The sequence below is a fragment of the Sceloporus occidentalis genome, unplaced genomic scaffold (genome assembly GCF_023333645.1).
Source record: "Sceloporus occidentalis isolate IW3139 unplaced genomic scaffold, rSceOcc1.0.p SCAF_175, whole genome shotgun sequence".
In the NCBI taxonomy this organism is placed as follows: Eukaryota; Metazoa; Chordata; class Lepidosauria; order Squamata; family Phrynosomatidae; genus Sceloporus; species Sceloporus occidentalis.
The window spans coordinates 1,755,833-1,771,735 of NW_028317155.1; the positions used below are offsets into that span (position 1 = coordinate 1,755,833).

The window sequence follows — 15,903 nt, forward strand, 5'->3', positions numbered from 1 at the left end:
ACAGTCAGCTTTTTATTTTTATTTTTTTTCTTTCATTAAGTTAGAGAGAAGATAAAACCCCTTCATGCTTCATTGTATTCTTCTATACATCCCTGCAGGTGGTTTCTGAAACAAGTTAGGTTAAGGCATTATCTTAAAAGAACGATTTCCATGGATTTGAAAAGCAGCAATATACCGCCCATTAGATGGTAAAACCATAGTTTCTAAGTGGTATGTAGGAAAACTCACACATATGCGACGGGTCTTCTGAAGTGAATAGAGGGACAAAATCCGAAACGCTAACTAAAACATCATGACATTGCTGGGGTTTTTTTTTGTTTGTTTTTTTTTTTTTAATGAAAATTTGTGTGTGTGTGTGTGTGTAAAATATAAGATATATAATATATTTTAAACATTTTCCATCTATGGCTTCTACGAGCAGAACTACAATGGTAAATGTACGTTGCTCAGCACCCAGAATAATGCGGATATCTGCAATCATAGTCCATGTCACCGGCAAACTCCCTGTGCTTAATACTTGAAGAAAAGTATCCCTCCCTCAAGAGTGTGTCTGTGTCTGTGTCAGTCAACCCAGGCTATTGCTTGGAGCGGTCGGCTTTCTCTAAGGGTAGATTAAAAGTTTCTTAACATAAACATCTTAGGTGTTTATTCGCTAATGGGAGTGTTTCAGCTTCTGTGCCTTGCTATGCATTATGAAGGCCCATCCCCAATATGCTTCTGCTGCTGGCCTGTAGTTCAGTGCAATGTCTCTTCAACCATTGAATTATGCATTATACAGGGCAAGCTCGGCCATTCTTACAGGATCAGCTTGCCAGTGCTGGCCCTTCATAATGAATATTGAAGTGAAGATCCTACAACACTCTTTAGTGAATAGGGCCCTTGAACATAACCTATATGTCTAGGATTTTTAGCTATTTTGGCTGTAAAAGGGCAGATATCACAAGGTGCACATAATCATACCTGGGAGCTCCTGTGCTCCGGCTACTCGGGCCTTCCCTTGCGTTACACGGCTGGTGGATGGTCCCGCTGACGTTGCGGCAGAAAAATGAGCGCGGTGTGTCAAGACCTGACGACCCGGAGAATTCTCAGGCATGCACATCATGTATTACTGAAGACAACCTAGGCTATATTTCTAGGAAAATTGACACTTTTCAGGCAGACATTTTATCACCAATCTCCTCCAAAGTTTGTCATAACTTAACTTGTTGTACTGTTTTACACATACATTTGCCACTAAGTTAATTTTCTGCTAATTTTAATGACGCCTATTTTTTCCCCAATTTCTTAAAAGTAGTCAATTCAGTGTATGACCTGTGGGGAACCCTGTCCAGCAAATCCACCTCTGAATGTATGGCGGTCAGTAAGCGTCACATCTAGCCTGATGGCATTTGACAGCCTTCACTGCCAGATATTTAGTGATGCCTGTGCAAAAAACGACCATAATATACGACCCAGTTTTATGCGACATTCCCCCTATATCCACTGCCCTGAAGGTGGTTAACTACACCTCGCACTATTCTCTACCAGCCCTTTGTAGTTTAGGGCATCTGGACGTCCACCTGTTGGCCTCTTCTACCTTACCTGCTACCTGAGTAACAATATGCGTAGCCAGCACTATAACCTTTAAAATCAATAGAGTAAAAGCATTATGAGTTTATTGCTCGTTATCGGTCGGCCCTATATCTTTGTGGGGCAGAAAACGGTTGTTGTGCAGGTGAAAATTAAACAACCAAGTATAGCAGTTAATTCCAGAAATACAAAAGGTCTTTTCTATCTGTAAATTTGCATGCCGTTCTCATACACTGCATCACTTGACATTCTAAACCTAAACCTGGAAGAGTACACATTCAATGGTAGAGACAGTAACATCTGTGTGGCTGAGAGGTGTCCGCATCGTGGCAGCAAAATACTCTGTCATGTACCTGTGTCACTCAACGGGTTAAGGAAGTAAATATTGTTTGTTTTTTTTCCCTGGGAAAGCGCTCTGAGGCTTTTTCGTCAAAGTTTCGTCTACTTGTTCAGTTTTGTACACTTTAGACACAGAAGGTTAACAAAGTGAAGATCTCTAATATTGCTGTTCCAACACATCCATGTCTTGAGTGTCACTGGGGATAGTGCCCAAGTTACTGGGGGGGGGGGGGGTAAGCAGATTTCTTCTAAGATTCGGGCGTTCACATTGGAGTTGAACCTGTGTCTCCAAGTCCAGCGTATTATCAGCACACCACTCCCCCTTTGTGGCTGAATTGACGTCAGGAAGCCTGTTATGCACTTATGACGAGCGACAAGTTATGCTTGCTTTGGGTGCGGATTCTCTTCTGACTGTGACCAGCGTGATGGTAAACTGTCGAGCTTTTTGACAGGCAGGAGGTGTGGTTTGGAAAGCAATGGCTTGTAAAAATGTGTGGCACGTTCCAGGGCAGCATAGAGCAGGTACCTCTGATCACACTACACCTTGTCACCCATCTCCTGCATACCTTACACTGCCTGCTCGCTGCAGTCCTCTGGTACGTATACAGTACATATATATGTATGTGTATATATAGATGTGTGTGTGTGTGTGTATATATATATATCTATATATTTTATAGAAACCATTTCTATTACTATTACCTGCTTTTGTGTTTAGCTGCCCATGCCTTAGTCTGATATTTTTTGGGTCAGGAGTGGTTCTAAATCCATTATATCGCTCACCTGTGCATGTATACTTAATTAACCCTTCATTTCTTATCTACGCTAATAAGTAACGTACTCTAAAGCAGCCACGTATTACCTGGACAGCTGCTTGCCAGCACGTACTGGATGCTGGCCACTGACCAGCAGCAGGCTGATTGCTATTTGTGGACTACTTTTTTGTGTTTTTTTTTTTTTAAATAGAAAACTGTAATATTAACTTGATATTGGTCATTAAACAATATATGGTAGTTTAAGCAAGATTGTCTATCAGTTGTTTTTTTTTTTTTGCATACTTAAATGTTTACATTGACTGTCACATAACATATTCACGTATTAATATGAAATGTCCAAAATATTATTAAAACCAAATTCTTGGTCATACAGCTTCCAAAACTTCATCGGCCCCTTCTTCATTTGTCAGAAAAGCTTGTGTGTTAGGTTGCTCTATTAAAAGGTATTACGTAGATTACTTAGAGGCTATCTTCAGGGAAATCAGTACTGTTAATTACAATATCAAGTTTCACTTAATAACAAAAGCTGTGAGCATTCTGGTTTTCTGTTAAAATTCCAGTACGCATTTTCGAATTTTCACTGGGGGGGGCATAATTACTATATACCATATTTTCCCGATTATGAGACAAGGTTTTTTTCTAGAGCAAATGCTCTGAAAAATACCCCTCGTCTTATAATCAGGGTCGTCTTATAATCAGACCTCAACCAGGTCTGACTATGAGACTAAGATCCAGATCCCTACTAGACTACGCACCGGGGACTCAGAAGCTCCAGGAAGTTTGGGGGAGGGAGTGTTAAATGGGGGGCATAAGGCATTTCTGGAGGCAGAGTGCTCTGTGAAATGCCTCTTAACCCACTAAATGCCAGAGTGGCCTATAGGGGTATAAGGCAATTCTGGAGGCAGAGTAGCACATAGGGGGTCAAAAGGCATATAATGGGGCACAGTGGCATTTAGAGGGTTAAAAGGCATATCATGGGGCACAGTGGCATTTAGAGGGTATAAGGCATTTCTGGGGCAGAGTGGCAAGCCAGGGGGCAGATGTGCATAACTGGGGGGGCAGGTTGAAAAAAAAAAAGGAAATAAAAACACTATTTCTCAATCATAGCTTTTATTAAAAAAAAAATTTTCACATAGTTTACATGAATTAACATTTACTGGTAAAACTTTTCCTATAGGGTCGTCTTATATTCAGGCTTTTTCTTTTTTTTCATAAATTAATATTCAGATTTTGGGGGGTTGTCTTATAATCGAGCAAATACGGTGTGTGTGTGTGTATATATATATATTATTTTTTATTGAACTGCAGAACGTGATGGGACCTTTGGGTTACATCAACAGCTAGAACTACTTGTCGCTTAGCAATTTCTAAACACATTCTTGTCTGCATATATAACATGGATTAGATCTAAAATCTCTGTGCAATGGCTGCTGGGATTGGTCAAACTTTTTTTTTTTTATTTTTTTTTTTATTTGCTGTAGATGTCTGCTTCATTGACATGAAATACTAAACATCCCAGAACAGTTGGATTTAATGAGAAGGAAAAACTAATTTCATTTTTAAGGTTTTAAAACGTGGCTAATTTCAACATACTTATGCCATATAAAAAAAAAAAAGAGAAAATATATTAAAGTTTTTTAATTAAATAGTTTTTTAACATAATTAAATTCAATTAAAAAAAAAACTACCTGCAAATCCGCCTTAATATATTTAGATTGTGTGTGTGTGTGTAGTCTGCATAACCATTAAACAAACGGCTGATATTTTAAGATGATGGAGGACAAATCCATGGTCAAGGAAATTCTGTTATGGTTCACAGTTAAACCTTTTGGTATCTTTGTAATTGGCTGTAACTGTTTCTATTTTGCTAAGAAAATAGCCTTTCTATACAAAAAAGTTTTCATCCAACTGGGCTTGTCGGTTTGTAGTTTGTTGGTGTCATGCAGTTCAAGGGGAGGTCTCTGATAGGTTGAAATATGTTGTTGGTCTAAGTGAACAAACTTTTTTTTTTATTTTATTTTTTTACATTCTGGCTCTGTAGACATTTAACCTTTTGAAGGACGTGAAGAGGTTAAAAGTGCAAATGCTACAGCTGTGATAGAGAAGCAGTTCCTATTCCAGCTCTGTGGCCACGCATGCAGTGTTCTTTACATAAGCCTGTGTTTATTATCAGGCGGAGCTTTGCCTTGTTAATGCGGTTCGCTTTATTTAAGGAAACAGGATGCAAATGCTTTGACATTAATTACAAGCCATAGATCTTTTCCTTGACAGTACATCTGTCAAGGAAAAGATGACTTGTTTAGTTATGTTTTATTTATTCGTGTGCTAGCTTATTTGTATTTCAGATAACTTTAGCATTTTGTAAACATTTTTAGCACTCTCCAATTGCTTTTCTTATACAGGTTTTTAGAGACGGTGAGTATATCAGAGTTGGGTTCCGGATATTTTTTCCCTTTCAGGTGATGGCTATTCTTATGGGAATACATTAATGATCACAGCAATTAAACGTACATGTGTGTTTTTAGATTATTTTTTTTTTCTGTGAATAACTCATTTTAATGTTATTGTGTATATAACATTAACATAGTTTGAAGATCTGCTGTTGCTCTGTTGTATTTCAAAGCCATTTTGTTACAAAAATTTTGAAATGCATAAAAAGGTGAACTGTTTTATATTTAAAGTGTGATATGTTTAGAAGGCTGGGCAAAAGCTGCTGGTATACTAAAGAAGTTCTATTTCTGCTTGAAGATCTGGCTAATTTAATTGGGCAGATCAAATGTTTATACTACCTTATTGTATATTATAATCACAGGACATGTGTGGCCGGCATTTGAATAGACTATAAGTAACGTATATGTTCTCTATTGCAGATCCTATAGGCTTTGTCTTTGACGTCCAGTCCAATACTGTGATGGCTCAAGGAGGCTCTTATGAAAACATGAAGGAAAAGGTATGTACTCATAGTTAGCAGTTGAATCTAATATTCAGGATGAGATGTCAACCTGTAAATTAAAACCATTGATTTGGTACCAGATTCGTTCTTTGTCTGACATGGGAATTAATGTTTTGCAGTGTAATTGATGAATTATTTTTATATATATGTCGTCTTTTTAATTAGATCAATGCAGTACGAGCTGTGGTCCCCAATAAGAGCAACAATGAGATCATCTTGGTGCTCCAGCACTTTGACAACTGTGTGGACAGGACAGTGCAAGCTTTCATGGAAGGTACGAGTGGGATCTCCCTGTTTTAAGAGAAAATATTTCTAGTAGCAGATATCAACCGAATTGGAGATGCGTTAATCTAGCTAGCAGTGACCAATTCTGTCCCATAATTCCAGAAACGGTAATTGATTTGACTCTAGACAGAACGTTCCGTGTATGCTGTGTGCATGGAGATCTATGTGACTAATATGTGATAAGCAGCATACACTCTCATTATCTCAACCACAGAGATCTGCAAACAAAACACTACCTAAAGCACAAAGGCCTTGCAAGTTCCTTTTTAAAAGCTTGTCAATTAATGGCACTTAAATGTTTGCATATTACACAGAATTTGAATTTGATGGGAGATAAGAACCATTCGGCCCATCTACTCTGCCCGTTTATTCTGATGTAAAGACTCTGGCATTAATTGGTCTTTATATTCTGTACTATAAGCAGAATATGACCTGGTTCTTCTGTTCCTCATATTCTACATCCTACTTCTGCAATACCTTTGTCTTTGCATAGCTCAATGCAACTAATTATTATTTTCTCCAGGAAATGCTGTGGAGGTGTTGAAAGAATGGACTGTGCTGGGCAAAAAAAAGGTACTTGTGTATTATATTGTAAGCACTTAATGTCTGCTTAGATGATGGGCACATGTAGATACCCCACAGATTTCTGTTTTTTTCTCTCCCATGCACCATCATGAATACTTTTTTCCATTAACTAAATGTTTACATTAAGACCCATACAGTAAAATAAGACCCTGCTGTACGTAAATAAACTTTTCCCCAGGCCCTGTAGGTGTGTGTATATATGCGCACATACCACACAATAGCCTTGTAAACCTTCTTATAGTTGATATATTCTAAGATTTTTTTGTAAGAAAACACTGACTTAAATAAGGAGTCCTTCAGTATGTATATGTGTGTGTGTGTGTGTGTGTGTGTGTGTATGTATATGTGTGTGTGTATATATATATATATATATATATATATATATATATATATAAATATATATAAATCTTTTCCTACCATTGTTTAATATTTTTTCCTTTAAGAACAAAAAGAAGAAGAGTAAACCTAAGTCAGAGGTTCCTGCGCAGAACACCACAGCTGATGCAAGTAAAGCAGTACATGTAGAGGTGGAAAAAAATGTCCCATCTTGTGAAAAGGCTGGACTAAACGGTTACCATATCAATGGTTCCACCAATGACACAGAGTCTGCGGATTCTCTCAGCGAGGGATTGGACACCCTTTCTCTGGATGCCAGGGAGTTGGAAGACTCTGAGCCCTCCACCCCAGATGTTTCTGACCACACAGGTGAGAGCATACATGGAAATTTGTAGCTGATGCATTTTCTCCTGCGCTACAAAATCTACTGGCACTCTCTAAATAAAGCATAATCTCAGATTGAAAGTATGTTTCTCTGCCTGTCTATATATGTATATAGTAACAGAGAATATACATTAGGTATGAAACATACACTGATTCATCTATGTAAAGAATTATGAATGTCTTGGTAATCTCATCATAAAGCACTTGATCATGCAAAAAAAAGTCATGGTTTTACTTTCCCGTAGCAACCACATTCCAGAACGGTCGTCCAGAGCTGGAACTGAAATTGATGTCTCACCTTCCTCAGAGTTCCTCCCATCATAAAGCTGTCCCATCTGACCACAGGCATCCGATCAAAGCGCGCTCTGGCAGCATGTCTAGCTCCCAGTCAATAAATGAAGATGCACCCTCTTCCGCGGGTTCCAAAAAGCTGGGTAAACTTTAAAAAAAAAAAAAAAAAGCTGCTGTATCTTTTTTACCATTACTTTTTAATCTGTTTTTTTGCAGTAACTGAAAAAAAAATTTTTTTCTTCTAAAAAAGAAATTACAATGCCAGGTCTTGAAGCTGTAACAAAAGTTACGTTTCCAAGCAACACTAATGTGGAGAATGTAAGCCTGTGTGTTGTTACAGGTGCCAACATTGAGAAGTCGGTGAAGGACCTGCAGCGCTGCTCTGTCTCCCTGGCACGCTACCGCATGGTGGTGAAAGAAGAAATGGATGCCTCAATCAAAAAGATGAAGCAGACCTTCTCAGAGTTACAGAGCTGGTAAGTGGCACAATTATAAAGAATTGCAGAGAACACTACACGAAATGCCATTTCTACCAGTAGTACCTTTAGTCTCAAATAAAGGACCCATCCTGTAACTCTGTAAAACAGAGGCACTGTTTGCCAAAAGTAAACTTAAAATGTGTGGGGTTTTTTTATTTTATTTTATTTGAGTGTTCCCTAATGCAATTTCCCCATTATTTGCATTCCTGGCTAGGTAGCTTCTGCTGTGTTAATGGTGCACCAAGGCCCCACAGTGTTTTAATTCACCTGGAAACATTGCTTGCTTGTTTGTTTCTCAACAGCTGCTACATATCCTAGCAGGCAACAATGTAGAATCTCATGAGCCTTCTTCTCTTGCAGCAGGGTTCCAGATTAAAGTTTGTTGCCTTTTATATGCCAGTGTGACATCAAGCTTAAAAATAGATGAGTTATGTTTCCTACAGAGTGTGTCAGCTGAAAAAGCTCAGCAGTGTATGGGGGGACTTTAAGAACATTAAAAAAAAAATGCTTGACTGCTCATTTAAGAGAATGCTAGCTATGTGATGTGATCTACCAATAGAAGTTGTAGAAGTTAATACCACGACAGGTTTTACACTTGCAAAGGTTGACATAAAAAACACAAGAACTGTGCAACACAGTGTTTTGTAGTTTCTTGACCTTAATGTGCTATCAAGAGTAGGCGGACATGCAGGTAACCTTTTAATCGAGATGATCTTTGTCAAGTCTCTTGGCTCGGACCTACATTTGACAAAGGCCATCTGGGTTCAGAATCTTGCCTGGCTGTGCTTTGTGGCTCAAGTTGTAATTGGCACAGGCATACGCTTCTCCTGAAAATAAGGCAAGGCATCAAACAAACAAAGTCCATCTGCTTTTTGAACGTATATGAAACATGTAAACAGGCAATGATGGAATTATACACTTGGAACCCTAAGCTCTGTTAGTATTGCAGCGGTCGGTTTTAGAGCTGCGCAGGATAGGCAGCAAAGGTGGTCATCAACGTCCTCTCATATACCGTTGCACGTTGTTTTATACAGAGTTTTGATTTCTCCTACAGCACAGCATAACTGTTCTTGTTTCGTTTCTCTCTTGCTCTTTCGTTTCTTGCCGTTCACATGCTTTCACTGTTGGGAGTCATGGCCTTGGGCTGTTCCATTTGTTCAGCACCTTTATGACACGTACCCGCACTGCTTGTTTTGCATTGTGCAAGGGTGTATTTTTATGACCCGGTGATAACCTCCACCTCCTCACAATGGCAGGCTAAATTTCAGTATGATGAAAAATGCTTTTACCTGCTTTTAGCCAGTTTGCATGTATTAACTGTTTGCTTTCTAGGAAGGGTGAAAGCGTTGGGTAGTTTTGTACATATGTCATTTTTTTATGGTCTCACAATAAACGTGCAACATATATTAACCCAACCCTGTAAAAATATTGTTACTCATTGTGATTTTTGAGTTTAGCAGCCCACCTTAGGCTGTGATATTATGTTTTTAGTGTACAAGTTGTTTAATTTTGACTCGGGTCAAGGGCAGGACATTAAATGAATCTGAAGAAACTTGTTGGACCTTCATTATGTTGCTAAACGCAAATATTTTCTGCTACCAGTAGGCAAATGGCTATTTGTGTTGAAATCATGACTCTGGTTAAAGTAGGGGGTTCTCCCATTCCATTACACTGATGGAAGGGTATTCTATTCTTTCATCTTAAAGTCCTAGTGCATTCTATTGCACTGCATAATTATCGACCTTTCCAGACAAACAGTGGCTCTCCGTGACTGCTGGCAGAACTAGAAACGAGTCTTAGTATAGCGTGCATGACTGTAAACCAGGAAACCCAGTTCCGTATAGTGGAGCGGAAAGCTGAGCTGCTCCCAGCTGCTTTGGCTCCTTGCCAGTTGGAAACTCCTTCAATAAATAGCATAGGAAGAACCCATGCTCCAGCTTAAAGCCGGATTTCATAGCGCAGTCATTACAGACAGGGTGTTTGCCCTTTTATACACACAAGAAACAATAGCAGTGTGTGTGTGTTCAAATATTTCAAGGTGTTTTTATATCTTTGTTACATTAGCAAATTAAATGTCATTGCAAATCTGAAATGCCAACATACGAATATGTCAGTGCAAGACTCCAGAAGCATAGACTATGGACTTTAATAAATATGGAGGGTTCTACGTGAAGAGCAGTCTTAAAAGTGCTTCAATTATCATAGCAATCAGCAGAATGTCCCCACTGAATTGTTCTTTATACCTTCCTTTGCATAATATCTGTATGATTGCTTGACCTCTGCTCTAAGAAAAAAAACTGCAATGTGCTTTTTAACAAAAAAACAGCTGTTAACCATAAAGCAGTGTACATAGTGGCATCTAAATAATAGAATCTTTTTTGTCTGTAGTGACATTTTCCCATTTAACTTCAACTTGCCTAACTGATTTATTGGGGTCTCAATGAGTGAGAGATGTTTGTGACATTGTCAAGCTAGGTCCATCCGGAAGACAAAAAAAAAAAAAAGTAAATGTCTGTCTTAAAAATATAGGCAGGTGCCTTTGCTGTCTCACTCGGTTGTATGTACCGTATATCTGATTTGCTGTCACAAACAGTGATGTTTATTCACTTAACTCATTTTACTTTCGATGTGAAGGATCAACGCCTGCACAAAGGCCTGAGCTGGCCTCGCATATGGCATTAGCTTAATGTGAGACTACCTTCCAGTAAACTCTCTAATGACTGCATTTTAGAAGCCCAACGTAGCCCTTCTTTAAAGAGATACTCTTTTCCTGCCACATAGTGAAGTCAATGGGCTTGAATGTTTTAACGCCCCTGCAAATGTCCGTGTTGGTAAATGAACATCCCGTGCTTGAAAGAAGAATGATGGAAATATGACAGGGGACAGTTGATCTGGAATACACCGTAGTACTGTTCAGCTATTTTCCCGGACGTGTGGTGCCATTTGCAAGACTTCATGTTTTGAGTATACTACAGTTTTTAGGCCCGATTTTTCTGCATAAAACCAAAATGCCGGTCTTAAAAGTTCAGTACAAAATTACTGTATGGAAAATTACTATATCCCCAACACAATGATATATAAATTCTGTTTGGGGATAAATGCAGCAATTTGGAGAATAACCTGCTTCATCTTTAACTCTTATCTTAAGGAAGAAAATGGCAGTGGCAGCTGCACAAGTATATTGCGTATATGTGCCTATTTGGGTGCAAGGTGTTTGCACATATATATAAAATACATAGAACTTGTGTGCTGCCGTTTTTCTTCCATAAGAGAAAAGAAATGTTAAACATAACATTTTCCCTTTCTTCCCGTCTCCCCTTCTTTCTCTTTACCTCACTACCCTTTACCTTTCGTTACACCTAAAGTCAGAAGTCTGTTCCTGCTCAGGGCTCCCCTTATGCACATGCATATGGCATCTTGTCCCAAAAGGGGAGATCCTTGGTAAAACGAGCATATCTAATCAATATCCTATCCTGAAGTTCTCTTCCTATTTCCCCCCCCACACACACACCTTTGCAAAGACTGCTTAAAACAATCAATATCAAGGCAATGGGAGAGCTATAAGTAAATGTTCAGGAACAATCATGCAGATGAGAACAAGACGTTATGAATGCCGTTCTGAATTCTAATACATATTCTGCTTATTTTAATTTACAAATGCCATTACATGGATTTATTGAGTTTACTGAACTATAAAGTAGGAATGCACCGAAACCAAAAACTCAGCATTCACTTGGCCGAAAATGACCCCTACCTTTTATATTAAAAAAAAAACCACACTTTTAATAAAAGTAGCACACCAAAATTGGACAAAAATGCAATAACGATATTAAAAAAAATATATAATCACACTATCATGCCCAGGCATACCCAGATTCCAGCATGTACTGGCATGATTGGAGTGTGATAGGACAGTGATTTACTGTTGGCAATCATACCCAGGTTCTAGCATGTACTGGTTGCCTGGGCATCATAGTACTGTGATTGCTCTGTGTGTGTTTGTGTGTATAAGATGTTATATATATATATATATATATATATATATATATATATATATATATATATATATATATATATATATATATATATATATATATATGTCACCCCTATCATGCACAGGCAGCCAGTACACACTGGAACCTGGTCATGATAGGGGTGTGATTACAGCCTCCTTATGCCAATGTGAACACATTTATTTACTCGTTCACAAACATTTATTCACTCATTTATTCAGATATTCATTTCCACATTCACACATTCATTCCCTCATTCACACATACTAGTTCATTTTTTTTTTACAGCTGCATTATCATCTTCTAGCTGAAGTTCTGCTGCCACCTCCTGGCTACTTTCAAGTAATATATATATCTTACAAAGGCTTGGAGCCTGTTAAAGACTCTGTCATCACTTGCTATTTGTCTCCTTTTCTATAGCCTCATGGACAGAGAAGTGGCACTCCTTGGGGAAATGGACAAGGTGAAAGCAGAAGCAAGTAAGTACTATACCGACTGCAAAATATTGTGTATGCATGTATGTTACTTACTATGACTTCATTGTTTCTCAGATGTGGCTGGAGAACCAGCTGCACAGAATATGATTATGGAAAAACAGTGAAATTTTAAGTGGTTAAGTCATTGATTGGCCCTGTCACTTTTAAAAAAAAATTTTAAACATTTTTTGTTTTAGAATTGGCCTATACACGATTGTCTAGTCAGATGATGCCATTCAGCATTTAATGAACACCACATTTTGGTTGCTATGAGTGCAGGGAGGGTTATTTGTTTTCCACACTCTCATTCAGATGTTTTCATGCTATTAGTTAGGTACTTTGTGCGCGTTAACTTCAGAAATAATAGTACGAAACATGCTAAATTATCTTGGCATGAGTGTTGCATAGTGGTTTGATTTGTTACAAAGGTCCTCCTGTGAGAATGACAATTTGTATAGAACTTTGACTGTCATGGTTGATTTCTCAATGTCCATGAACAACATGGGTTTTACCAGATGAAGAACCACACGCATTTTTTACGTTCAGTTTTAAAATCTATATTGTTGTGGCTTAGGATTTTTTCATCTGCTTGCAGATCTCAAGGGAGTGCTAGCACTTTTCAGGTGGGAGCTCATTGTAGGCAAATTATTTGCTCTATATCCAATGAGAACAGCAGCTGTGCACTGTTGGACTCTTGGACTGTTGTGAAAGTCAATTCAGATGTTTTTCCCCCTCTAAAAATAAATCAAGACAGTTCCTAACCAATCTATTCCTATTCCTTACGCCTGCATCTTTTTCCAGTGGAAATTCTGGGCAGTCGGCAAAAGAAAGCCGAGGAGCTGAAGAAGCTGACAGATGTGGCTGTGCGCATGTCGGAGGAACATTTGGCAGAGCTTAGAGCAGACATCAAGGTATTCAAGTGCCCCTGATATTAGATGTTTTTGTGTGGCTTATTGCATCGCTAGATATGCCATCACATCTTATAGCCAATCAAGAATAAAGGAGGTTTTGCAAGGCTTCATTTTAAGTACATGACAGCAAGTGTTAAGTGTTAAATTCATTTTTAATGTATTCATGCTCTTGGCTCAAGTTTGAACGTAGCATCAGACTAGAGTGTATTAAGCAACCTTTGTATAACTGTGTACCGAAGTATTTAAAAAAAATATATAATAATTTTAATAATTTACATGGTACATTTTACAGCATTTTGTAAGTGAACGGAAATATGATGAGGAATTGGGTCGGGCTGCACGTTTCACTGCTGATCTGGAAAGCCTAAAGAAGAGTATAGAATCTTTTGGGCAAGGTTAGTAGTACGTTTGTTCACATTGTGTCTCATGTAGCAGCTTAGTCCACTCTACTATGTGTTGTTCGTTTCTACATAATTTATTTGGCCTGAATGTTTGCTAATTCTTAATAACCTATAACAATTCTTTAGCTATTACGCAATGGTGATTAGCGCACCCATAGTTTTTGGGGGACAGTCCCAATTTGAGTCCTCTCTCCCTGGAAGTTTCTCCTGATCCCTATTTAATGCTAAAGGAACAAACAAAAAAATGTTCCCCTTATTTATTTCTCATAAGATGCCAAAAGGCATTTAGTATATTCAGTGTCATAAGGAAAACTAAATGAGGGGGAAAAATATCCATTGTAGTCCGCTTATGTTTTTTAAACTTACAGACCAAGTTCTGTCTGCTCATGTCCAATAATTGTAGCTTTATGTCCACGTGGAATCCCTGCTGAATTGAAGTGCGTACTGCAAAATATTAAATCTCTCTTTTTGTCTATTGTGATTCAAGTGTTATTGAATGTAGCTAATGTTGTAACCTTCCCAAAGTATCCTCCTGCCTCTGTGTATGAAGCAGTTGACTACTTTATTACATTGGATTAAAGCGGTAGCTTTATGATGTTTTAATTGTTTCCATTATCTGAGTGATACAAATCCTGCAAAAACTAGTTAACATGTGGTATTCAAGAGCCTTACTCCTGTTTTAGCATTTTAATAAATTAAGGGCTCATGCAGTCATCTGCAGCTGTTGGCCTTTTTGTTACTATGCTCCAGATAATGTGTTCGTTCTATTGGAGAAGCTTACGTTTACTTGTCTCCATTAAGAAATACATTATTTGTTGTGTAGAGGAACCACACATTTTTAGGAACCAACTGGACTCATTTGGTAGCAAGGTGGGATTTGTTTGTTAGTCAATATAAACTTTCTGGGTATGATGGGATGGTCAGGTTTACAAACAAGGCACAACTTGTGATTTTGTGTGTCCCATTGCTTAATGTTATGTAGCTACGCGTTAGCACAGTTATTTGACTTTTGGGTTTTTTGTTTTCTTTTTAGTTTCTCACCCAAAGAACAATTATTCTGTCCGCTCTCGCTGCTGTTCTCTGACCAGCCCCAGTGAGACTTCTGCCCCGTCCACTCCAGAACTGTCTTCTGCCCCCAGCCTTAACTCAAACAGCAGGAAGTCTGCAGGCACAGGATACACGCCTGCAACAGCCGGCCATTATGTCAACCGTCAGATCCAACCTCCCAGACAGGTACTGCCTCTTCTACCTACCGGATATCTGTAATAAATAAATATTTGTCATAAATCAATCAACTCATAGATCAGTTACTGATACTTTCAGAGATATTAATGTCATGGATTAATTGATTTCTGATATATACATTGTAAAGCTGTGTACTTGGTCTGTGATGCTATATTTTTCACCAGAAACATTGCTTCAGTGCTATCTTACAAGTTAACAGATTAGTTTGGAACTTTTCTTTGTTGCGGACAATGTTCTTTGCTACAATCGTTCAGCTTCAATGTGTAAAGTAAAGGTTAGTGGTGCAAGGTCTAACTACTAACATTTCCTCATTTTATTATTAGGGACTACCAGCAAATAAAAGACAAGGGCAGGGTTACCGACCTCAGGGCCCACGGCAAAACTACCACACTAACAATACAAGAGTCGACAACACCAACCGGAACAGGAACAGCTCTTGGTATCATTCAGGTGCCCGTAACCAGAGCTATCACCCCCAGAGCACACGCCAGCCCATTGACCGAACATCCTCCAACATAACTGGAACCAATGGACCTGCTGCGACTTCAGAGCCTGTCCAAATTGCTGGTTCAGACCCTGACACCAAGGCCCTTCCCCAGCGCAAACCTAGGGTGAACCATGCAACAGCTTCCTGAGCCCAAAAAACATCCTGAGCCTGTAGTCCGCACTTTCAATGTTCAACTCCATAACTTGACTTTAGAGAACTGTTGGGTTTATTAACTAAGAGAAACGTTTACAGCCAGCTGTTCCGTGCCACGTTACTCCTCCTTCCCCTATCTTAAACTGTGTTTCTTTTCTTTCTACCTTTTTTGTTCTCATGTCAATATATAAAGACATCACTTTGCCATCCTGCCTTAGTT

The 15,903-nt window shown here is 38.6% G+C and overlaps 1 protein-coding gene across 1 annotated transcript in view; it reads left to right on the forward strand.

The window, feature by feature from the left end:
- Positions 1-15,678, forward strand: part of LOC149279044 (spermatogenesis-associated serine-rich protein 2-like) — a 29,945-nt gene extending 14,267 nt beyond the window's left edge. The window contains exons 3-13 of the mRNA XM_089501511.1: positions 5,555-5,634; positions 5,803-5,911; positions 6,446-6,495; positions 6,951-7,212; positions 7,473-7,661; positions 7,859-7,994; positions 12,431-12,489; positions 13,288-13,397; positions 13,690-13,792; positions 14,832-15,031; positions 15,367-15,678. Coding sequence (XP_089357637.1) covers positions 5,555-5,634; positions 5,803-5,911; positions 6,446-6,495; positions 6,951-7,212; positions 7,473-7,661; positions 7,859-7,994; positions 12,431-12,489; positions 13,288-13,397; positions 13,690-13,792; positions 14,832-15,031; positions 15,367-15,678 — 1,610 coding nt within the window. The remainder of the gene's footprint in view (positions 1-5,554; positions 5,635-5,802; positions 5,912-6,445; positions 6,496-6,950; positions 7,213-7,472; positions 7,662-7,858; positions 7,995-12,430; positions 12,490-13,287; positions 13,398-13,689; positions 13,793-14,831; positions 15,032-15,366) is intronic.
- The last annotated feature ends 225 nt before the right edge of the window (positions 15,679-15,903 follow it).